Source organism: Ammodytes marinus, assembly GCF_949987685.1.
Source record: "Ammodytes marinus genome assembly, chromosome: 4".
Taxonomy (NCBI): Eukaryota; Metazoa; Chordata; class Actinopteri; order Uranoscopiformes; family Ammodytidae; genus Ammodytes; species Ammodytes marinus.
Window position 1 is genome coordinate 27,304,489 of NC_137233.1, and position 24,124 is coordinate 27,328,612.

The 24,124-nt window shown below is 43.2% G+C and overlaps 1 protein-coding gene across 1 annotated transcript in view; it reads right to left on the reverse strand.

The window, feature by feature from the left end:
• Positions 1-24,124, reverse strand: part of plxna1b (plexin A1b) — a 198,523-nt gene that overhangs the window by 55,930 nt on the left and 118,469 nt on the right. Inside the window, exons 9-10 of the mRNA XM_080025401.1 lie at positions 21,668-21,782; positions 4,070-4,270 (exon numbers count right to left, since the gene is read on the reverse strand). Coding sequence (XP_079881527.1) covers positions 4,070-4,270; positions 21,668-21,782 — 316 coding nt within the window. The remainder of the gene's footprint in view (positions 1-4,069; positions 4,271-21,667; positions 21,783-24,124) is intronic.

Below are 24,124 nucleotides of genomic sequence, written 5' to 3' on the forward strand. Positions count from 1 at the left end.
CAATTGACTTGCTGTAGAACCCCTGGACAATCTGCCGTTGCATGAACTTTCACAGGGTTTCAAATAAATATTTTAATAAAAGGTTTGGCTCAGTACTCAACTTCAGAAGTGAGGAGGAGGAAAAGTGTGTGTGATTAACAATACTTTTGCACCAATACAAAAACCGTTGGAAAGTGCAACACAGCGGAATTGAGAGCTTGGAGCAAGTTTACACTAAACGTATCATTCTTCAAAGTCTTTAACGCATTGAATACCGTGTGGCCTACTTTGTTTGAGGTCTCGGCTTACGGGCAAAAAAAAACCAACCTTTTTTTTTTCCAATGTGCATTCTTTCTCATGTCCTGTGATATGCTTGGCTCTTTCCCCCCTTTGGGATCAGTTGCTATGTATACGGTAACCTTATACAAAAATACCATAGCTCCGATATTTCCCCCCCGCATCTCCATAAGCAGATATGGTCAATATTCAAGGAGGTTAGTATGGAGCTGATGTTACACTATCATATGTCATGTGTGTCACATATACAGTGGGTTATTGACAGCCTCCTGTTAGGGGATACAGTATGAGGGTATTGAGTCACTGTAAAAGGAGTAAAGTATGGGAAACTAGAGTTTTTAAAACATGATCCGTCGGTGGATATCCTCCTGAATATATCCTGTGGATACTTATCTTCTTTTTGGACAGTGTGATGATATTGTATGAAAGAGAGGAGAATGAGTTTTGGCCCTCGGGAGAGACTCACTGTTCTCTTCAATATTACTCTCTCCCTCACACACTCTTCTCCATTCATCTCACCTGCAATAGTCTACTACTACGCTCCAATTTCCCTATAGTCTGTCTTGCCTGCTCTCATCTCCATTCTGTGCCGTTGCTCTGCTATATCTAGTATTACCTGTCTTCCTGCCGTTTGTTCCCATCCCTCTTTCCTCTACTGCTTCTCTCCCAGTATGATAGGTTTTTATTATTTTTAATTATTTGTATATAATGTTTCTTTCTGTGTACATCATAACCTGTGGGTCCCCCCCCCCCCATTTTTTTATATACATTTTTAATATTTTCATATAACATTGTGTGTTCTGTTATTGTGACTATTTTTGGCTTATTGACTGTGTCGCACTATGGCTCAACTTGGTTGTTTTTAAATGTGCTTCATACATAAAGTCAGATCTGATTGGATGTCGAAATTCTTGCAACAGTCGTCTTTCCTACAACAAGTGAGTGTATGTCAGTCTGACTAGGTGGTAAACACTTGTGTGTGTATCTCAAACACGAGGGCAAACTGTGGATTAGCACCCCAGTGTTTGTACCATTGATTAGCCTGGACCCCCCTGAACAGTATAATGAAACTGCACACCCAAACACACAGCTGTCCGGGGATCCATAGCCCGAGGCATATTGAAGGATGCACACGTGCACAGACACTGATTAACCCCTATCCCCATAGCTGTGTAGACTAGGCACACACCCAGCAGCAGCAGTGTGTTTGCAGCATAACAGATGAAGTCTATTTCTACTGCAGAGTCATACATGATTCATTAAGTAGGTGCCGAACACTGTCAAATAAGGAACAAACATGGAGGGAGGCGCATGTAAAGTGGAGATATGAAGGTCTATAAAGGGATAAACTAATATTTAAAACCCTCATTCTTTTGAAATACTGCTCCAGAGCTAAAATAAGACTCTCATCCTAATTATTCATGACACATAATTATACTCATAAACTCAGGGCCTGGATGAATTATGCCTTAATGGCAAGTTCATGCAGCTGGCATCTTTCTCATCCACTGAATCCCACTAATGCCTCACGTAGACTCCATGCACACGCTGCATCGATATATCCGACCACACAGTCAAGTTGGCACAGCTAATTGCTAACAAGAGCTAAGCGCTGACAGCCCAAGGCTAATTGCTGCTAGCATGTCTGCTTTGTGGACATCAAATTGAGAAATTCAGCTTTTGGCTGGGGCTAGGGCTTCTGCTGCTGATTAGCACTGGCCTCACAGCTACAATAAACAGTCAATAAAGAGACAACCCTATCGCTAGCTAATTAGCCCTGCCTTCACGAACAACTTGCTAGTGTGTGCCAGCACCTGTTGACTGCTTGTCAATACAGGCAAAATCAAATGCAGCGCTCGCTGTCACAGTGTCTTACCCAGCCAGCTATCTAGCTGCATAGAGACTGTTGCTGGTGTGTGCTGTATATATGTGTCTGCTAGTATTTTTAGCACTGCAAACTTATTTAAATTATGACAAGGTGTAGCACAAAGACAGGTTCTTCAAGCTGCTAAAGCTAATTAGCCAGACGATAACTTTTTTCCCTCAAGATCTGTTAAATGTCCTCTTCCATGTGCAACATGCCTTGGTGACTAAAGCTTGACACACTAGCTAAAACAACCCTAATTTAAAAACAAAATGAACAGCCAAGGCTCTTATCTTGCCTCAGTTTTGTCTGCCGCATTATATGTTGCAGTAGAAATAGGCAGTGGCAGGCAAGCAGCAGAAGTGAGTGGATGAGAGACGAGGATGATGCAGTGAGGAAAGTATAGAAATGGCTGGAAAAAGAAAGTATGACAGAAGGAGGAAGGCAAGAGAAGGATGAGCTCCACAGGCAGAGGGCGAGAGGGATGGAGAGAGAGAGAAAGAGGTATAGAGTCAAGGTGTAAACATGATCAATCCGCTCCCAACTAGGTTCAGAGACAGACTTCCTCTTCACATTTTCAGCCTCAGTGAAGCGAGACGCTAGCCACCTCTTATCTGTCACGCTAGTTTGAAGCCTCACAAACACACACACACACACACACACAAACTGTATATACGCAACCATATTTCAACATACAGCACAGACATGGACTCACATACACAAACTCCTCCTAAGCCTACCTGTAAATCCTCTACACACACACACAGTCACGCTAAAACATCCTTGAGAACACTTTCATTTGGCACACACTACTCATCCCTATACCAGCCAAAGCCACAAATACATTTTAAAAAAAAATCATTAAAGCTCAGAAAGAAAACTATGATGGCTGACCACCGCAAAATTCACACTTGACCAATGATACAAATAATGTAACACAGGAAACCACAATAATCCGTTATGAAGTCAACCAGTACACAGATCATCTATGAAAGTTCCTATTGATTATGCTCATCATAGGTGTGGCACATATCAAACAATATTAATGGGAAGTTCTTGACGTCAATATCTTTTTCCCCAACGCTCAGTATAATGTAGACAGATCAGCATTGGGTCATTTATCTAGCTTGGGAACCGAGCTGACGCTATTCAAGTGGAGCACGGTGATCTATCAGGACTATGAGCGTGTTACTGTCCAAAGCGGCCATTAGTTGTGTAGGAAGCCATGATTTAGAGTCAATGTCCTTACTGGGATCATGATTTAGTTACCCCGTTGAATTGATTATATTGACAGTAATAGTGCTAAATGACTAACCTTTTAGCCTACACAAATTCTAAGCATCGATAGCCCACTTCGTTTTACACAAGAAGTCAGGAGTTTTTTTGGGTCTTATTCACAACTACATTTGACATCAACTGCTTTTATGTGGTGGGTGCAGGGGATTGAAGGAATTCACATCGGCTTGAATATTCTTAATACATAATACTAAGTTAAGGTACATTGAAATTCATTTTTTCACATATCCCCCTCTCAAGTTACCACACTTGGGAGGGGGTCAGAGCGCAGGGTGAGCCATAGTAAAGCGTCCTTGGAGCAGTTTTGGGGTTAAGTGCCTTGCTCAAGGACAAAAAGGTAGAGATGGTGGGCACTGTAGATGTAATAACAGCCACCACTAGTATTACAAGTAACACCGTCCTGTCCGGTGCCGGGGATCGAACCAGCGACCTTGTGGTTACTGGTCGGCCCCTCATTTCCTCTAGGCCACCTTACCACCCTAAAGAAAATGAGAACATGCTACGCTCTCCACCATCATCCAATCCAACTCATAGGGCCAGATTGAGATTACCAATGGTTTTATATGTGCGTATTGTCAATCTCTACCTTCTATTCTTCTATAAGGAATCCTTCTATTCCTTTTTCTCACTCACCGCTGTTTTCTGGCACTGGATGGAGCTGCTGTTGAAGCGCAGGGCGGGCACATGCTGGGTCTCCCCCTGGATGTGGAAGACGCACTCGTAGTTCCTCTGTCCCGACTGGGGCTGGGGAAGGTTCTTGGCAGCCAAAGTGATGGGCTTGGTCACCCCCACCGGGATGTAGATCTGAGTTGAGGGCAGAATCTGGGGGCAGTCCTGCAGAGACACAAAACAAAAGAGAGAAAAAAAATTACTATTATACAGTGCATTATATTCTATCATATTTTCAGCCTCAAAGGAGACGGTTTTGTGGGAAAGTGAAGGCTGTTCACCAGGGTCAGAAGAGCAAACAAACAAGAAAACCAAAGAGCACCGAGATAAGAGAAGGAGTGATGAAATAAATCACTTGTTGGCTGACACGAGTTCAAAAAAGCATGCGAGCCCCCGGGGGTTACATATTTGACTTCACGCCAGCCTTTAAGGAGCTGTGTGCTGTGATGCTGCTCTGTTCACATTTGTGTTGTTATGGGATTGTGCAACACTCCCACTGGCCTTGCACCAGATTTAATAACAAAACACGCAGGGCAAGAGAACTTTTCATACAGAGTTCACACAAGAAGACTATCTATCTACACAATAAAAAGTATTCGCGTCACAGAAAGTGGCTGCATTGTTTACGGCAAGACGACAGATTCCAGTGTATGTAATGCATGTGTGGGCTCAAGTAATGAGCTCAGAAACTTTTTGTTTGCCTGTGTGTGTCATTGCGTGAGAGTGTGAGTGTGGAGTGTGTGTGTGTGTGTGTGTGTGTGTGTGTGTGTGTGTGTGTGTGTGTGTGGTGTCCATGCGTCACTGACATTGGCCAGAGCCGGCAGTCTTGTTTAGATCATTTGGAAGCAGCCCATCCACTGGCTCACACCACTGGAGTACACAAACCCTGGAGGGTGTATGTATGTGTGTGTGTGTGTGTGTCCCTCCCTTCATAGATGTATGAGGACAGATAACTGTCTCAAGAATAATGTGTGCCTGTTTTCGCATGTGCATCATGCTTTACTATATGCAGAAAAAGACAGGATGGGCCACTCAGTATGTGATATGTTCCCTATAGATTCACGTGTGCATGCGCTGGAAGAAATGAAGTCATTACAGTGTTCCTGAAACGATTTGGCAGCGATGCAGTTCTCGTCAACAAAGCGCAAGAGAGAAACGGCAGGAGGGGTGGGTGGGGTGGGTGACCGATCTCATACAACGTGAGTTAAAGCTTGGGTGGAAACTAAAGCCACCCTGTAATGTATTTTTTGGAGCCAAACTGATCACAAATCAGATCACTGCTGACATATCACACATTTTTACAACCTCGAGATAATGTTAAGTGACTTGCATAATACGAGACATGTGGCAAGCAGAGATGGGGCTTCTTTTCAACTCATGGAGAAAGGACCTTGAAACTGAAGACTTTCGTGAAAAAAAAGATCAATCATTCACATAGAACTTCTGCTGACTTTAAACAGTTACCAGTTTACAGAAAACTATCTCCATCCTTTCTTCTAGTTTAAAATGCATCAAGCAGGTTTATTCCAGCCAGTCAGCGTTAGCAGGATAGGACGACATACGAAAACATTTGCTTGTGGGATCCTTGTAAAATACACACTGACTGCACACACAATGCATCCATAGAACATCCACGAGTTCACTTGTTGTTGTTGTAGCCTATAGCTTCTTTCTCTTTAAGCAGATAGCTGGCTCCTCTCTGAGCTGGTGTACATTAGAAGCTACAGCATGTCCCCCAGGGCCCTGAACACAATGGCAGAGTTTGTTCATTAGGGCTGCTTAGCCCTGGCCTTGTGTGTCTGATCACACGCAAACACAAGCACAAGACATAATGAGAGAGGGGAATACCATAGGAGGAGAAGGAGCAGGGCTGATGTATAATCAACTAGGATGGAAGAGGTGGGGTGAGCGGAGGAGTGGGGAAGAGGCAAAATGGAGGGAGAAGAAGGCAAGAAAGAGGTAGGGATAAAGAGGAGAAGAAGGGGCGAATGAGTAATGGTTAGGAAAGAGAAGGAAAAAAATGAAGGTAGTGGAAAGACGGGCGAAGAAAGTGAAGGAAGAGTGGAGGGAGAATCGGAGGAGACAAGCTTAATTGGGAACAGTGCCGAGTGAAACGGGCAGCTGTAGAGGCGAGGAAAAAAAGACGAAGGGACAGAATAACCAAAAGTGTGAGGAGGCGTCAAAGTGTGAGAGGAATGCCTGGATCACTCATTTTTTCTGTCTCTTTACTCATCCCCTCATCCATCCACCCTTCCATCCATCCTTGAGTCAAAGCTTCATCCACACCGCGGCGTACCCAAGGCCCTCCCGACAACATCCTACTTAATTAAGTGCCTGGAGCCTCAGATAACGCTTGGAAAATTGATGGAGGGGGCAGACAAGAAAAGAAAGCAAGAGATTGATTTGTACTTGTGGCTTTTGAAGTCTCAGTAAAAAAGAACAAAAAAAAAAGCTGTGGGCTTGCATCATCCACGGTGCCAAGGCATCAAAAATAGAAGGTTGTGAGCATCATGCTGCTAAAAGTTAAAGGTCCCATATTATGCTAAATGCACTTTTTAAATGTGTTCCAACATATCCATGCGTCCACGGTGTGCCTAGAGACTGCCAAAATATTAAAGAAAATAACAATCTCTCCTTTTCTCACTCTCCCCTTTTCTGAAACCCCCACCCCTCCCCCCAAAAACACTCCAGTCAGAATTATCCCCTTTTCTGACCTCACAAACCGTAAAGCCAGAAGCTTCCACTGTGCAGCCCACACCCCTATTTCTTATTGGTCCACGGCCCTGACAGACAGAGGGCGAGGCGTATCTGGCTTCGCTTCCGGACAGGGGGCGGGGAGAGCTCAAAGATTGTATATTTACGAGGGGACCTGCAACTCTTTTTTAAAAAATAGGCCATTGTGAGATTAGCTGAACATCAGCATAGTACAATAAATTATCTGAAAGTTTTTTTCAGCAAACAATTAAAGAAAAACGTATTAGGGACCACTAAGACCATATAATATGGTGTATAATAGAACCGAAAAGTGTATAATATGGGAGCTTTAACTAGCAGATGCCAGCGTGTCAGAAGCTAGCGTGGCCTGTAGCGCAATCTGCAGCTAACCCAATGTTTAATTCATCCGTCTATCGACTTTGTGTCAGCTCAGCTGTCTGCTTGTCGTTTCCTCTGGCAGTCATCTTTCTTTATAGTATCCTTTCCTACAGTCCTATGAATGGCCATCACCGGGTAAATATCACGGTCAATTATTCTCGTAATAATACTGGGTCAATGATAGTTATCCTATTGGTGCAAAATCTCTAGGTATACGTCTGATCTTGAAACAGTTACCGAACCAGAAACATGGAGAGAAAAACAAAGTCAGGTGGTGTGCCGCGAATGGCGATATGAGATGAATCGGGACTGCAGCAATGTACATCAAAGAGTTTTAAGTCTGACTATAATGCTAATGCGAGCTAAGGGCGAGTAAACTATCGGCGGGATACAGTTCACGGAGGGCATGTTGCAAGAGTTCAGAAATCATAACTGCACGAAGCCCCCGGTATGTGCGTGCCAGACGGAACAGAGAATGAGAGAAAGAGAAAAGGAGTGGAGGTAGGAAGGAGGTTAAAAAGAAGATATTGAGGGAAAGAAAAAGAAGAAGGATAAAGGGAAAAAGTGCTCTGCGGAGAAAAAAAATAACTATTTCATCAGTATTTGTGACAGGTGCCAAAACAGTTCAAAGCCGGCATTGGGGCTACAAAGTGCAGAGTACATTGAAACAATATTTCACCGGGGGGATTCGTTTGAAGCTAGGAAGAGATATTTTTTCTCTCCTTCCACCCCCCCCCCCCCCCCCCCTTTATATCCTGACTTCTCGGCTTTCATTTCATCTGTGGAGACGGATGCTGCGGTTTTTAGTGGCCAGATGTGACACTCCATCCGCTTGATTTCAGAAGAAAGGGCAGGAAAAAGAGAGGATGTGTATGTATGTGTGTGTAGTTGATAAAAAGGTGTTTTTCTTTAAGGAGGTCTTTATCCCTGTATATGTACTACTTTATAAAAGGGGATATTGTGTGAGCTTATTCATTTAAAAGTCAGGCAGCCATTCAACACGGTGATTTGAGCCTTTTTTTCTCTGCACAGAAACGCATCAAAACCCGGACTTTCTTTTTTGAAAGAACAGCAGCTTGCTTCATCATTAGGTTCACAGCATCCTGCTCTACTGTAACCGCTCAGAGCCCTTCATAGTAAAGTTACATGCGAGTGAAGCAAAGATGGTGCGTGAAGGAATTGACGCAACATATGGTTTCTACACACTAGAACACGGCACAAAAACATCTGCTTTGTTTTGAACATTTGTTCAGCGTATTTACATACCGACATCCACATACGAATAGTTGTGGAAACTGTAGCAGAACAACTGCATGTGCCGAATTCGTAATTCTTTGTTTCTACTGGTGACGAGTTGGGGTAAACAAACATCCACCATTTACTGTTAAATAAGCTCTCAACATGATAGCATTGCGGTGTATAACTGTGTATTTGTACCTGTGTATTTGAGTCTGCGGATGAGTGTATATGTTACGTGTTAAGTGTGTGTTTATGATGGCAGATGTCCAAGTCTCCAACTTCTGTTCAAAGAAAAGTAGCCAGAGGGCTTTCCTTAACTCTCTGTTTGTTTCCCTCAACGGAGGCTGTTAGCTTTGCTGCCTGAGGCGAGTGCCGCGGTTCACGTTTGTTAAATTAAAAAGGCGTATAAAATGTATGTAGATTATTAAGATGTATTGTATATATTAGTGAAATTGCCTGCATACACAATAAGAGGATATAGCTTTGTTCTTTGATTTTCCTCTCAGTTGAGACAACCTCAATATGTCCTAGAGACATCAAAAAAGCCCAAACCATCATTCATTCTATGCGCAATCTTGACCTATATTTTTTGACATCTCACAACAGTCATCCCCAGTTGCCAGTTGTTGATCGAACGTTGCCACGAGCCTTTTTCTCAAAGCGGAGCAGCTGTTGTTCTAGGTCAAGTCCCCTTCTAAAATATTCCCTCCTTCATTCTCCATGCGCTCTGATGTGCACCACACTGTAGCTCGCTCCAAAACCAAATGGACGAATGACAAGTGAGCAGAACACTTTTTTAACATCCAACCAAGGGCAGATAATGAGAACGTCGGCATGCAAAGACAGTGTGTGTGGATGCATGTAGATATGTAGAAGGTGAGAGATCCAAATGAAGACATATATTGTGGATGGGGTTGGGGTGGAGGGAAAACGAGGGGTTGGGGAAGGATCAAGACGAAAGCAAGAGAGGGAGGGGAGGTTATATAAATAAATAAATGTATTCCAAAGCCAAAAGACTTCTGAAGGCTTTCTGCGTATTCTGACAAGATATCAATTAATAAAGCTCCAAACACACTGCGCATATGTAATGTGGTGGGTGTCTAGTCCCCCCCCCCCCACCATCACCCCCCCTTAAGTCCATCCATAATTAATTAGCCGGCTCTATGATGTGGGGGACTATAGATCAGGGAGGGGAAAAAATAACACGCTAAATAATGAAGTAAAGCGATATGGGGAGCCCCGGGGAGGGATGAGATGGCATGGACGGACACAGAGGAGCAAAAGGGGGGCACACTGGTACACATAAGAGGGGCAGTGCACGTGTGTGTGTGTGTGTGTGTGTGTGTGTCAGAGGGACCTGACAAAGGGTTTATGAAGAATGTCGAATGTTCCCCCACCCCCCCCGTCGACAAGCTCCCCTGTCTTTGTGACAGAAGTCTCACGTAGAAAGACCAAAGAGCCGCCTGCAACCTCGAACCAAAGAGCCCCATTTACACCATGTTTAAATCCCCTTTACATTAATATTATATTATAATATATGGCATGGGGTGGATCCTTTTATACCTCATGACATGGTGTGTCAGACTGTTTTGGGCTGTGTGAAACTCCATTGGGAAATGAAAGCTCTTACCTTTGTAAAGACTGTCATGATAGTTTGGAGAATTTGGTGAAATAATGTATGAAAAGTTCAAACGAAATGTTCCCACACGTGATATTATTAGGGTTATTATTAACATAGACCCCAATCCATCGTAAAATAATTCAGACAGATGGAAATGCTTTGTTTTTTAGAAATGCTTTTACAGTGCAAATGTTTTCTTCATGTTGTGCAGCGTATTCTATTCTCTCTTTGTTCTATTCATTTCATTTTTTAATTACTTTCAATAATGTATCTGTTTTTCATGTGATGAATGTTTTCACTATGGATTGATCCTTTGTTTACATTCACTCTGGTTCCAAGTTATTTCTTAATTAATATCAGCCATGTAATATCATGTCATACATTACAATGTCAAAGCTAGTAGAGCCTATTCTCCATTTCCCTCTATATACCAGCTGGCCAGCAGAGATGTGTTTGTTTCATTGTCTGTATGTGTGTGTGTGTGTGTGTGTGTGTGTGTGTGTGTGTGTGTGTGTGTGTGTGTGTGAGTGTGTGTGTGTTAGAAGGAATGTGTGTGTAGGTGTGTCTATGGAAAACATAGGGTTAAATTCTACAAGAAATTGTACACAAATCACTGTATGTAATGAAAAAAGAAAATAAGAAACAGAAAACAAGCAGGCAACTACTATTAAAAAGTGAATGCAGAAGCTGCAGTGTGGGGTACATATATGGACGTGTGTGTGTGTGTGTGTGTGTGTGTGTGTGTGTGTGTGTGTGTGTGTGTGTGTGTGTGTGTGTGTGTGTGTGTGCACACAAAGTTGAGGCAGGCTAATTAGCAGGAAGAAACCAGAAAGATGTTCTGTGACCAACCATCTACTTACTGCTGTGGAGGGAGAGAGAGAGAGAGAGAGAGGAAGAGCGTGGAACAACTTAATAAGGCAGCAACATGTATAGAACAGTGCAGCAGAGAGGGAAGCAAAGGAAGAAAAGGGACTTTGAACCTTGAAAGGGACTGTGAGATTGTCCGCCCACGTTCCTACGTTTCCTAACAGGCTAGTGATGCAGGGAAGAGGAGATAGAGGGAGGGATGAGGAGAGAAGAGAGAGAGATATGAAGAGTAAATGAGAAAAAAAAGAGTGAGTGCAGAGGAATGAAGTAGCACAGAAAGGACATTTTAAATTAAAGCGAGATGCTGGGGGAATGTGTGACATGAATGTGACATGAATGCTATTCAGAATGGATTATCAAAGTCTCTCTACCTTCACATATGTTCCTCCTATACATGCAAAGCACACATACAGTACGTTCTCACACTCTGTGCTTTGATGTGGCAGTAACACACATACGTGTTGATTTCATCTCCTAATCCCCTATCCTTGACTTACAAGCGAGCTGCCAAACCTAGACGAGTTATCCCCTCGACATAGGCTACACAGTATGCTGTAAAACAAAAACTAAAAAAATATATATTTCTTTTATAGTGAGTCTTTTTTTCCCTCCTTATTGATTTTTATAGAGTAGAGGAAAGGGGGAGGGGCTCCTGGCACCCCGTTATCATTCTAACCCAGATATGTCAGCAGCTATCAAACCTTGTGCTTTTCAGCTTCTCAAAAGACAAACCCAGATTTCAGAGGTAGATACACTCTCCCTGTCTGTGGCTGCCTTTGGCTCTTCTCTGCAAATACTGAGTCTCTTTAGCACTGAGATCCAATACAATTGATGAACAAGTCAAGAAAAACACCGATTTGTGCCACAAATAAAAACAAAACGGCTTAGCAAAGAATAAATCCCTTTCCCAAGTTCACAATGACCTGCGCCACAATCTATCCCACTGTTCTCAGAACAAAATGCCCAATTCAGATTTACCCATTTAAAAAAAAATATATATATTTTTAGGATGCTGCCTGTAACTAAAATACGTCAGACAAGATAGGCCTAAATAAAGCTATGATACATACATTTGGCAGCATATGATTTTGAGTAAAAATGTTGTATAATATCAGCCGATAAAACTATTCAAATTAAATACTTACATTTTGCTACTGCCAGACATATTTTCTAGATGAAAGCGATCTTTTACCTAAGTCTTAGTTTCAGTGTATGGTCTGTAGTCAGCCACTAGGAGGAGAATAAAGGCTAAATAGAAGGAAAAAGGGAATGAATACATTAGGAATTCCTTTTTCAGTATCTATGGTGGTGCTTTGCATTTTATAATAGCGTTGGGCCTTTATGTGGCGAGAGAAAAATAAACCCATTTTACGGTCTTTAAGGCTTTATATTTCAGACAATTATAAAAAAAAACTCGCTCTACTGGCACCAGTGTCCATCGCGGTGTCTCCAAAAAGCCTGTACGCGTTGGATGACTGAACCTCTTGGGTTTGGCAATTGTGTGTTCGGTTCATTTGAGTTTTGAATAAAAAATATCCGTGCTGGCTCCTTTGCTAAAACAGCCCATATACATGACAAGAGACGGTGAGCTGGTTAGATAGCTTTCTTTCAGCCCCCATCTATTTCTCTATATGCTTCTAAATCTCTCTCCATCACTTTTAACTTGGTTTTTCCTCCAGTCGTCTCTTTCTCTCAGTGACTCTGCATTTATCACTCACACACACACACACACAGTCGAGGAGTTGATGGTGAAAATGCAATATTCATCTGTGCTCACCATTAGAGTGGGCCGACTGTGAGGGCTACGGAAATGAAGTTTTAATACAGCCTGAATAATTAAACCACAGGGACCTGTGATGTGACACACACACACACTTGCATAGACACCAATGCTAAAAAACACACTTGCGCGTAAGCCTGCGAAGAACCCCTGTGCATCTATCATGTAGTCATATTCCTCTGTGTGTGTGTGTGTGTGTGCTATTTTTTCTGCAAATCTTTTTACTTCACATTAGCTCTTCATCAAGCTCTGGCTGATCTTGTAATTATAGCCGCAGTAGGTACATTTGGCATAGCCGGGGTGATAGTCATCACTAGATCCTGCTGGGTGGCACAGGATTACATCAAGGAGAGAATAATGGAGCCATGTTACACCTAACCCTTTGCGTCGCTGAGCTCAACTGACTAGCTTCACATTTCTCTCAATGTCATAGGAGGATTAAAGGTGGAGACTTGTTCACAAAATCCCTTTTTGTCAAAATCAGCAAAATATCTCCTCACGAATATGCTACCTCTCCGTACTGTGTGTGAGCTGAAAAGAAAAATCTTGTGTTAATTTCACAGCCTAAGCTCTATGAACTGGTTATGCAAACAAAGTGTATGTTAACATAGGGGGGGGGGGGGGGGCGCCATGGTTAGCAACATTCCCGTTTACAGAGCCTATAGCCTGTGTATTAACACCGGATAGTACGGGTAGCTAATTGTGAGAAGATATTCACTGATTTTGACACATGATGTTTTAATAGGCATTCTCTAGGATCGCTGAATCCACCTTTAACACTTTTCAACCAATTAGTCCAAAAGAGTATCCTTCCAGTCTGCATAAACGTCACACCGCATAACTCTCTCGTCTTCCCTTAATATAATGTCCTTGTATAGTTGTCTACAAATAATATTTCTATGGGTTTGAGTAAGTGGGTGAGTGAGTGAGTGAGTGAGTGAGTGAGTGAACGAGAGAGGAAATTTTCGGGAAAGCCTATGAAAAAAAACATAAGGGAGAGAGCTGGAGGAGAGGGACAAAAGGGGGGGCGGGGGGTAAGCTGTGGGACGGTGGGGCTAAAAATAGCCACAGAGAGAAGGAGATCTGAAACATCTGCATGCGAATGTGACAGACTGTGCATGTGTGCCTTTGAGCACATCTGTGTGTGTGTGTGCACAACACACGACGGCATCCAGGGACACAATCCAAAGCTCTTTTTTTCTTTCCCCAATACAAACACACAAGAAAAGTGAACATGAACACACACACACACACACACACACACACACACAACTGACTCAGGGGATTGATTGCGTTACAAGTACTAAAATAAATAAATAATCCAATTCCCTGCATTGTTTTCTATTAACAAATTAAGAGGGATGTACAAGAGAGTTAGCTCAATCCATCTGATGCAATCGCGCTCTTGATTTCCCCAGAGGTGGACAATGGGATTATTGACTCTTGGACGTGGAAGTGTGTGTGAGAAGTTTCCCTGAGAAAAATGTCAGCAAAAAAAAAAAAAAAATGTGGAAGGGTTGTCTAAAGCTCTTTGAACAGCTAAAGGGAGGTGCACCGCTAACAAAACCCAAAAAACCTAGGGTTAAAAAAAAAAACGATGGACCGATCACAGTCAGGCTAAGATCCATCTGGCAGAGAAAGGGATGTGGTTGCTTCACCCCGTCGCCTTCACTTCCTCTCCATGTTCCTCTCAATTTTTCTTCCCTCCCTTCTTGCCTTCCCCCTTCCAACCATGAAGTGCATTTTGGAAAATAAAATGCGTCAGTCTGGATGTAATCTGGCCGCATGTTACATGCCAGGGCTTTTTCTCTATACTTGCCTCCCCCTCTGCCCTTGTCTTTGTTTCTTTTTACTCTGGTTTACATCTGGTCTCAATTACAGCACCTCTCTCTGTCTGTCCGCCTGTCCGCTTGTTGCTTGATGAAATGGAGGAAGCACGGGAAGGAATGAATTGTGTTTTTGGAACAGCATGGGGGGGGATATATTGTGTCTCGCCTCCAGCCATTCTCTCATTTATTTGTTCCCGCTTCTTCCCAGCATTGTTTTTATTTGATCAAACATGGCTTAGGCACGTCTCCTCTTAATTTTCAAGCACGTACGTGTGTGTGTGTGTGTGTGTGTGTGTGTGTGTGTGTGTGTGTGTGTGTGTGTGTGTGTGTGTGTGTGTGTGTGTGTGTGTGTGTGTGTTCATGGGAGTCCATCCATGAGTTAACACAATGCACTTGAGTGGAAAGAGGAAAATGAACAGGCTAATAAATGTAGGAAAAAATGTAGGGGAAGCAAAAATGTGCCGAAAAGATTAAAAAAGGTGTACGGTGATAGAAATAATAAAGAGAGAAATAAATGATGAAGAGAAATATGCTGGAAGAGGGGAGGCCAGATGGACGTACAGGGAGTCTGCAAGTCGTGACACTGGGCAGAGAAAGATGGCCGCTGCTGTTACATGTTTTTGGGTGAAGGTAAAAAAAAGTAAAAGGATGAGGAGAAGGTGTGAAGACAGATATTAGCAACCGATAAAGACACCAGGAGGGAGAGAGGGAAGGGAGGAAGGAGGAAAAAAAAGGAAAGAGTGGATATTATTCAACCACTCGCCCAATCCACCCTCCCCTTCCTCACCCACATGCCCCCTGCAGCCCTGTGCTGCTGGTTGTGCTTTGTCCTGATAAGAACCAGTGACAGTCTCAAACACACACACACACACACACACACACACACACACACACACACACACACACACACACACACACACACAGACACACAAAAGCACACACGTATATCCGTGCACACAGCGAGGCCCCTCAAGCTGCCTTGGCCTACAATCTGTGGGATGTCCTTCTCTGGAGTGTGTGTGTGTGTGTGTGTGTGTGTGTGTGTGTGTGTGTGTGTGTGTGTGTGTGTGTGTGTGTGTGTGTGTGTGTGTGTGTGTGTGCTCTGCTCAGTGTCTGAGTACCAGCCAGGGTAAACACAGTGTGCCAGAATGTCACGGTCCAGGGCCTTCACACCTCCATCACAAATAACCCTTTCAGCCGTGGAGAGAGAGAGAGAGAGAGAGAGAGAGAGAGAGAGAGAGAAAGAGAGAGAGAGAGAGGGAAAGAGATAGTGTGTGTGTGTGGTGAGGGAGGGAGAGAGAGAGAGAGATAGTGTGTGCAAGAGAGAGAGAGAGAGAGATAGAGAGTGAGAGAGAGAGAGAGCAAGTGTTTCTGTGGCTGTTAAAGAATGTGTGGGTAGGCTGTATGTTCTTTCGTGTTAGTCCTTCCTTGAGAAAGATGCCGCTCGAGGAAATATATTGATGTGTATTATTATGCTTTGTTCCGAGTGCAGCGGATATCCAGTATGTCTCATTAATGTAGTGTCGGGGGACAATGTGTCATACACTAACATTACATTTGTGTAATTGGCAACAGCCAGTTGAGCTCAAGTGTGAATAAGCGAGTTAATCTACACGCACAACTGCAGTGATGCGTTCATACACATAACATGTGTTTTTGAGTGAATTACAAAAAGGAATAGTTCAACATCCTTCCAAATACACCTGTTTGCTTTCTTGGCTAAAGTTAGTTGAGAAAATGAATACCTCTGTCATCACCTTCAGATACATATGAGGCTACACCCAGCAGCTGGTTAGCTTAGCTTAGCATGAACACCTGGAAATAGGAAGAATCAGCTAGCTTGGCTCGGTTTCGAAAGGGAACAGAAATCCACCTAAAGGCCCCTCAACAGCTGGCTAAATAACACACTGTATCTCAGAGACAATGTTCTTTGACAGAGAAAAACGTCTCTTGGTGTCTCTGCTGGTTGCCTGGCAACAGTTCGTAGCCGGCTTGTTGTCCACCACATAACCAAACCAGCAGCGAATTGTCATTTGTACTCTTTTCAGAATCGACTATATACAACGTATGTAAATACAAAACAGAAATGTTGGTAGGGAGATTTTGTTTCCCTCAGAGTACAGTCTTTACGCTAAGCTAAGCTAAGCTAACTGGCTGCATAGGCAACGTATGTGCATACATTGGGAGTGACATAGATATTAAGAAAAAGCAAATAAGCATATTTCCCAAACATGTCAACCATGCCAGTATGAAGGGAGGAGGAAGAGGAAGAACGTGGAGGAAAGAGAAGGGAAGGATGAGATGGATGACTTGGTTTAACCCAGCATGTCACCATGGTGAACAGGAGGAGGACTGGGAGTGGAAGGTGTTGAATGTATCAAAGAGTGAAGAATTCATCACAGGAGTCACACATTCCATTGCCGGACAGACGCGGACCACGCACCAAAATAACTGTTAGAAGAAGACACTGAATAGATGTACTGAAACAGAATGCCCATGAGCCCTGTGTATTACATTTAAAGTGAAGTGCAGGCCGGCATAATGTTCATAAAGAGCTACACATCCTGACAGACAAGCTGACTTTTGATATAAACACAAACCCACATAACCACATTTGGAAGAATCACAGGGAATGTTAATGTTTTGTATATGATGCCTATTACTCTTTGGGATTTTCCCTCGGTCTGGACCTACAGCCAAGATCAACAATAAAAGCATTGTTTAAAAACCTAAGGGGTAAAACCTGTCCATTGTGCGAAAAGTTAAATTGCAAAGTGACAAAAAAGCAAAGTGAGAGAGAGAGAGAGAGAGAGAGAGAGAGAGAAAAAAAGAGATTGAATTGGGGGAAAAACGACAGCAAGAGAATATAGCAGGAAAACATTGTGTAGCCACAAATCTCAATCAAGTTAAACCGCCGCCTTGATTGCTCGAGTGAGACGGAGCCCTCGCTTTTTCGCAGCAAAACAAACACGTAAGCATGTCTTTACATAGCCGAGCCCAACCAGCCCGAACCTTCGCCCTGGCACTCATCAAGGCTTTTGGCTCAGAAAAGCACTCTCTCTTTCTCTTTCTCTCTCTTTCTCTCTCTCTCTCTCCAGGGGTGAAAGAAGGAGAACGAACGGAGGAGAAATAAAGGGGAGAGAAAAATCTGAAATCAAGTTCCTAAAAAGAAAAGATAAGAGACCAATAAAAGAAAGGGGAAACGTTGCACTATGTTAATAAAAGGAATAAGACAGAAACTCTAGCCTTCCGTTCTCTTCAGCCTTATTTTTTTGTTGTAATAAAGTAACACTTACTCCTCTCTCCTGCAATTTTCCGCCTGGTCGCTCCTTAATTTGAGAATTTGTTTGTTGTGCCATTGGAGGCACATTGTGGATTCATGCATATTTGATTTGGAAAATGTCACTCATTATATTTATTTTCCTCGCTGCTTACTCTGTGTCTAACCATTTCTTTCTTCCCCCTATCTTGACGCAGTCTGTTTCACAAAAACAAAACCCACACTCTTTGGTTGGCTTGTTTAATACAATGTTTTGGTTGGCTTGTTTTTTCTTTTGACTTACTTTTTTTTTCTCTCTCCTCATACCTGGCTTTCACAAAACACTTATTCCATACAATTTCATTTGGTCGAACAAATTACAGATGGGAGGACGAGGGAGCGCCGGTTATATATATAACAAAAAAAAGAATAAAAAGAGAGGGAAAAATAAGTCCTCATCGGCAACACACCGATTCCCTCTGGGTTGCCATGGAAACGCACGATTGGGATACTGTCTGGATGGGAGAGCGAAAAAAGAAAAAAAAAACAACACTTTCGGGAGGAAAAGAAAATTGAGGAAAGAGAGGAAGAAATGTTTGATGTTCAACTGTCAAAGATCTATTGTATTATTCAGAACGTCGACAGTGATGTTTATTGATTTTTATAGGGCTGCAACTATTCTCTCTCTCTCTCTTTTTTTTTAAGCATTTCTGTCAGGCTAGAAATGGAATTATGACAGTGAAGCCGTGGGGGAAGAGAGAGGGTTGATTACGTTGGTATAAAAAAAAAACTGAACTGCGCACATTTATAAAGTTCAGCTGTCACACTTGGTTCTTGATCCCTGTATTTGAGGACTTTTTGACCAACTGGTCTCTCTTGGTGCGTGCCACACAGCCACCTCTCTGTGTGTGAAAACATCTGTCTGGCCTTTGATCACGGTCTGAAGATGAGGTGTTTCTCTTTAATCCTGTCTACCTGTGATCCTCTGCAGCAGAGAGCAGCAAAGGTCTCTGAGTGAAATGTCTGCTTTTAGTAAACCTCTCACTTCTCTTCAGTGAAACACTGTTATTTGTATTCCAGAGTTAAGCTACCGCGCGGCAAAGACGAATCGTTTGAGGTCTAAATTAAGGGCGAAAGCGTATGTATGCACGCACACGCACGCATGTCCCTGATGGCTTGACAACGCATTCCCACTTCACCAGCAGATCAAGAGGCAAGAGCATACGGTGTTTATGAAAACACCGTATTTCTTTCTTTAACAACATACAACCAACCCACGGAGGAAGCAAGGTGAAGAAGAAGGATGAGAAAAAAACCGGGGTGAACGAGCATCAAAGTGAGGAAGGATGGGGTAGAGAGAGAGAGAGAGAGAGAGAGAGAGAGAGAGAGAGAGAGAGAGAGAGAGATAAAGAGATAGGCCCTGGAGGGGGGAAGGATAAGTCTAGCCTGCAGGAAGAGCTGTACTTGTTGGGGCATTGAGAGTGCAACTAATGGATATGGCAGCTAGGAGAATGATGATGAATGACTATACGTGTGTGTGTGTGTGTGTGTGTGTGTGTGTGTGTGTGTGTGTGTGTGTGTGTGTGTGTGTGTGTGTGTGTGTGTGTGTGTGTGTGTGTGTGTGTGTGTGTGTGTGTGTGTGTGTGTGTGTGTGTGTGTGTGTGTGTGTGTGTGACAGTGCAGATGATGGATTCTCTAGTGGAGCATGTGGTTGGTGGTTTCTCGGGCAGACGAGGTGACTGGAGAGGTCTCTGTGTGTCCACATGCCACAGTCAGCCGGTCTGTCTATCCCTTTCCCTTTCCCCTGCTGCCTCTCACTCTTCCGCTCTCTTGATCTCTGCGTCTCCCTCTCTCCATCCGTGTGTCTCTTTCCCTTTGTCATGCTGTCTCTCTCTCTGATCCAAATGCATCAAATATATCTTTTTCACTATCCCTTAAAGCCTCTGAAAACCTGGTCAAAAATAGTTGAAAATCAGTATATGATATCATAGTCGTGTGTGTCAATATGCTTTTTACAAACATCTGATTGAAAATAACTGTTCATAAATATTATAAAACAGCTTTTTACTGTGTAGTTTGAAAGGACTGTGTGGGTGGCTGGCTGTATCAAACAGTCTCCATTGCAACCATCATTGTTTTTATAGAACCTTTAGGGCGGGGAACTGCCGTGATTGGTTCAAAATATTTTTTTTGTGTAATAGGAACCTCCTTATCTAAACTGAATTTCTGTAAAGTTCATTTGGATTGATAAATATCCCTAACTAACTCTTACTATCATGAAACTAACTCCACCAAATAACAAAGTTAGAAGGAGCCTGTGGATTTGGGTTTACAGGGGATAGAGCAAAATGTTTTAAATCTATATGCCTCAAAAAACGGTGATGAGGAGACGATGAAGACCTTACACCAATATGTTCCGCCTCGTCCCTACTCAAGAGCCCTTTCCTCTCCCTGTCGTTCACCGATATTAAAACCCAGTTGAAATGTTTACTTGAACATCTTGTTTTCCCTCCCGGTTTTTTCCCTTTGGTCGCTGCAGGCCCTTCCTGTTTATCCATCCGTTGCCCCTTTGGCCTCTCTCGGCTCAGAGAGTGTGCTAGCCGGCGCTCGCCCCATGTCTTGCAGATGGGCGCACTAATCCGCTAACATTAGCTCCGTGAGGCGTGAAGCCTGGGCCCGGTGTGTTGTTTTAGATGGGCACGGGGAGGCTGAGGGCTTTAGCATGCTAGTGTGGTTGTGGATTCTACACTGCTCCGGTCGCGACAAGAGATAAAGAAGAAAGTAATTGGATAAAGGTTGACCAATTAATAAAGGCCGGTGATTCAGGCCGCGCCAACAAGGGGGGGGGCTTTAATCTGCATAAAGATAACAGGCAGAGTCAGACCAAAGACATAAGGAGATAGGGTGGAAATGTGTGTGTGCGTAATGTGTGTGTGTGCGTGTGTCTGTGTGTACGAGGTATCAATCAGATAAAGCACAGGCATGTTTGTCAGTCACTTGGGAGAGTGCAGTGGATTTACATCCCTAAGTCCATTTGAGAAGATATGAATTTGAATACATTTTTCCTTCCTGTTAATAGACGCTAGATTGTGTTTGGTGTATGTCTGTGTGTGTGTGTGTGTGTGTGTGTGTGTGTGTGTGTGTGTGTGTGTGTGCGCGTGTATGAGAGAGATTGGAAGAACAGAGAAAAAGCCCAGTGAAAGCATAGAATGGCAGTGTGTCCATCACTAATATCCTTGTATACACTCCAGCAGTTGACAAACACTTGTTATGCCTTGCATGTCGCCTGCTGTAGCCGCCGCTCGGCACGATTGATATTAGCTTTTATGCTAATGCAGCATTTGGCTATGTCAGAACAAGGCAGTATTTCCATACACAGTCATTCATCCCGGGCCTGCTTATGGCCTTATGGGCCACGACAGAATTATTGCTGCACAGTACACAAGCTGTTGTCAGTGTGCCAAGAGCCACTATTACACATACAGACAGCAGACACACACAGCGGGGAGATGTGAGGAAACCCCTGAGGCGCAAACCAAAGAAGCTGCGAGGGTAAAAGGTGCGTGTGTAGCGCAGTACAGTCTGGGCCTATGTAGTGTATAATTTGTGTTTGCATGTTGGAGAAATAACCAAGCTCTCAGTGTGTAATTACAGCCACAGCATGGGTAAAAAGAAAAATGGTTATATCGCAAGGAATTATAGTACATTTGCTCTTATCTGTGCATTTAAAAAAACTACATTAAGAAAATCATTCATTTTGGAGCTATCGTACATTTATGTTAAGAAAAATACGCAATTGCAGGAGGTCTATAAAAAATGACTTTAAAAAAATGGCCGCAATATGCATATACAAAAAATGCAGTGTGAATCTTACCTCGGAGATGTTTACGCGTCCCTCCTGGAAAGAGCAGTCGTTGGCGTTCTGGGTGCACATGTGGCGGTACTTGCACCAGTGGCAAGGGAAGGAGCCGTTCACACAGGAAAGGCAGCTAAGACAGAGACAGAGAGAGAAATTTACATTAGAAAATGTACAACTACTGACTTCGGATCAGTGGTATCTCAAACTTTGTGTTAAACAAAGGGGTCCAGAGCCAGTTTAGGAGCATTTAGAGTGGACTTAGTTTTAACGTTTTATAAAGTGGAAATCTCACATTTCCCTCTCCTTCTTTATACATTTTGTAAAAGGTCTTGTTTGTCTAAAGTTAAGAACTTTAACAGGCCCAAGTTGTTAGCGCTGTGTATGGGGAAAATGGTAGGCCCTACTGACTGATATAATTAAGGATAAGCTGAAACGTAAATACCCATTACACTGTGTTCTTCTTAATCTTGGCCTTTTGTCATTAATGCCAAATATGGATTTTTCTTACCCATCAACTATTTTAGCCTCTTCTTGCCCTCATCTCCCTCATTCATTACTGTCAGTTGCTTGCTGCTTCTATACGTTCAATGATTCACAATCGACCTTGCTCTCTGCATATATTTTCTCCTCTTTCCCCCCCCCCTTTCCCTATACCTCCGCTGTATCATTCTCTTTATCCATTCAGCTTTGAGCCTTTGCTTTCTGTCCCTCTGCCTCTCTCGCTCTATCCATCCCTTTCATTCCCTGCCGTTTCATTTTAAAAAGCTCTCCCCCCTGTTCTTTGTTTAAAGCTCCCTTTCATCCGTGGGGCTGAGAGCGCTCCACCATTTTAAATTCACCTGCTTTAGCCGAGGCTAGGTGCAGATAGACAGCCTGAAAGAGACGGATGGGAGAAAGGAGAGAGGGAAAGAGAGAGAGAGGGAGAGATCAAAAGGAGGTGGATTTCCCTGAGAGAGGTGGAGACGCCAGGTATCGTGGGAGAGAGACGGGGGAGAAGTGGGGGGGGTGTAGGCTGCCGGGAGTCTCACGGGAGGCTACACTAGAAACACTAGGTTGGGAAGAGCACAAGTGTATGTCTGTGTGTGTGTGTGTGTGTGTGTGTGTGTGTGTGTGTGTGTGTGTGTGTGTGTGTGTGTGTGTGTGTTCACTTCTAAGGGACCCACGGAGGAGAACAAGTTCAAGTGCACAGTTTATCAACAGAACTTTGTGTTATTGGTCGCAGCCCCGGAGACATACTATGCAACAAGCAGTATCTCATTCTGTGGCGAAACATTATCTAACCCAACCATTATGAGCGCTCACATTAAATTGTTTCATTTCATTACGTAGCTTATTGTAGTTCGGTTTCATTGTTTCTTCCGTGTGACTCATTTAGCTTTAATGGTTTGTGTGAGCATATGGTTTATGGCGAATATAATAAAATACTTCATTTAATACAGTCAAGGTAAGCAAATCTGAATCCACAACAATAAAGGAGCAGAGTGGATGAGCTTAACACACACAGCCTGATTTGTATTCACACACACATCTGTGTTCGGTGAATTTTGCGCATCTGTCTCAACTGCTTTGAGTACACTTCCGGCAAGCTCTCAAGTGTGTTTTAACCCCCGCGTAAAATGCCAACTTCCCTTTCCCTCATCCGCATGAAAAATGAGGGCTTTAGCTCTTGAGCTCTGAGATGGGAGCTCAAATACGATTCCATCGAACCCTGACGTGGATTCATTTGGATCAATTAGGGCCGCTCGTTTGTCAGGTGCGCACTTTAAGTGATCGTTTCCAGCCCAGACCCCTCCTTTTTGAGCAAGATCAGAGGCTGGGGCTTAATTCAATCCCACTGCCGCTTTAATTGACCAATTTAGCATTGTGCTGAGAGAAGCTGTCCATTTACAATGAGGGATGTGCAGCTAAGGAAATAACAGGCCTCTTAATTCCACACGAGAGCAAATAGAAGATTTGTCAATGTTGCCAACAAATGGAGGGAAAGCGATTATGCTACGCTAGGATAGGTTAGCGAATGCATACAGTCAAAGAGCCGAAGTGGGGGTTTTGCTCAATGTTTTTATCCTAAGTGAGTTGGTAAGAGACAGAAGCAGGGCTGTCTATGCTGAACAAAAGAGAGCAGATGACATTGCTGGTGCAAGACGAATGACCATGTGACGTGGAAGTAAAGTTGAGCTCACTACTTTGAATGTCAAAGGGTCCTTTTTTTTTGTTGGGGGCCCAACCAGTGCATACGTGCTAATCAAAATACAGTACAGTGTCAATTTAACACAGCAGGTGACCAGAACCAAACGGTGACCAGAACAATGTAAAGTCAGTAGTTCACACACCCGTCAAAACATCTGTCGCTGAGCCCTGATAATAACTATTTTGATCTGGACTTTTTATCTTTTATTCATGTCAGATCAACCTTGTTAGTGTACTAGTCACTTTGAAATAATGAGCAAAATATCAGCAGGTAACCACTGCCTA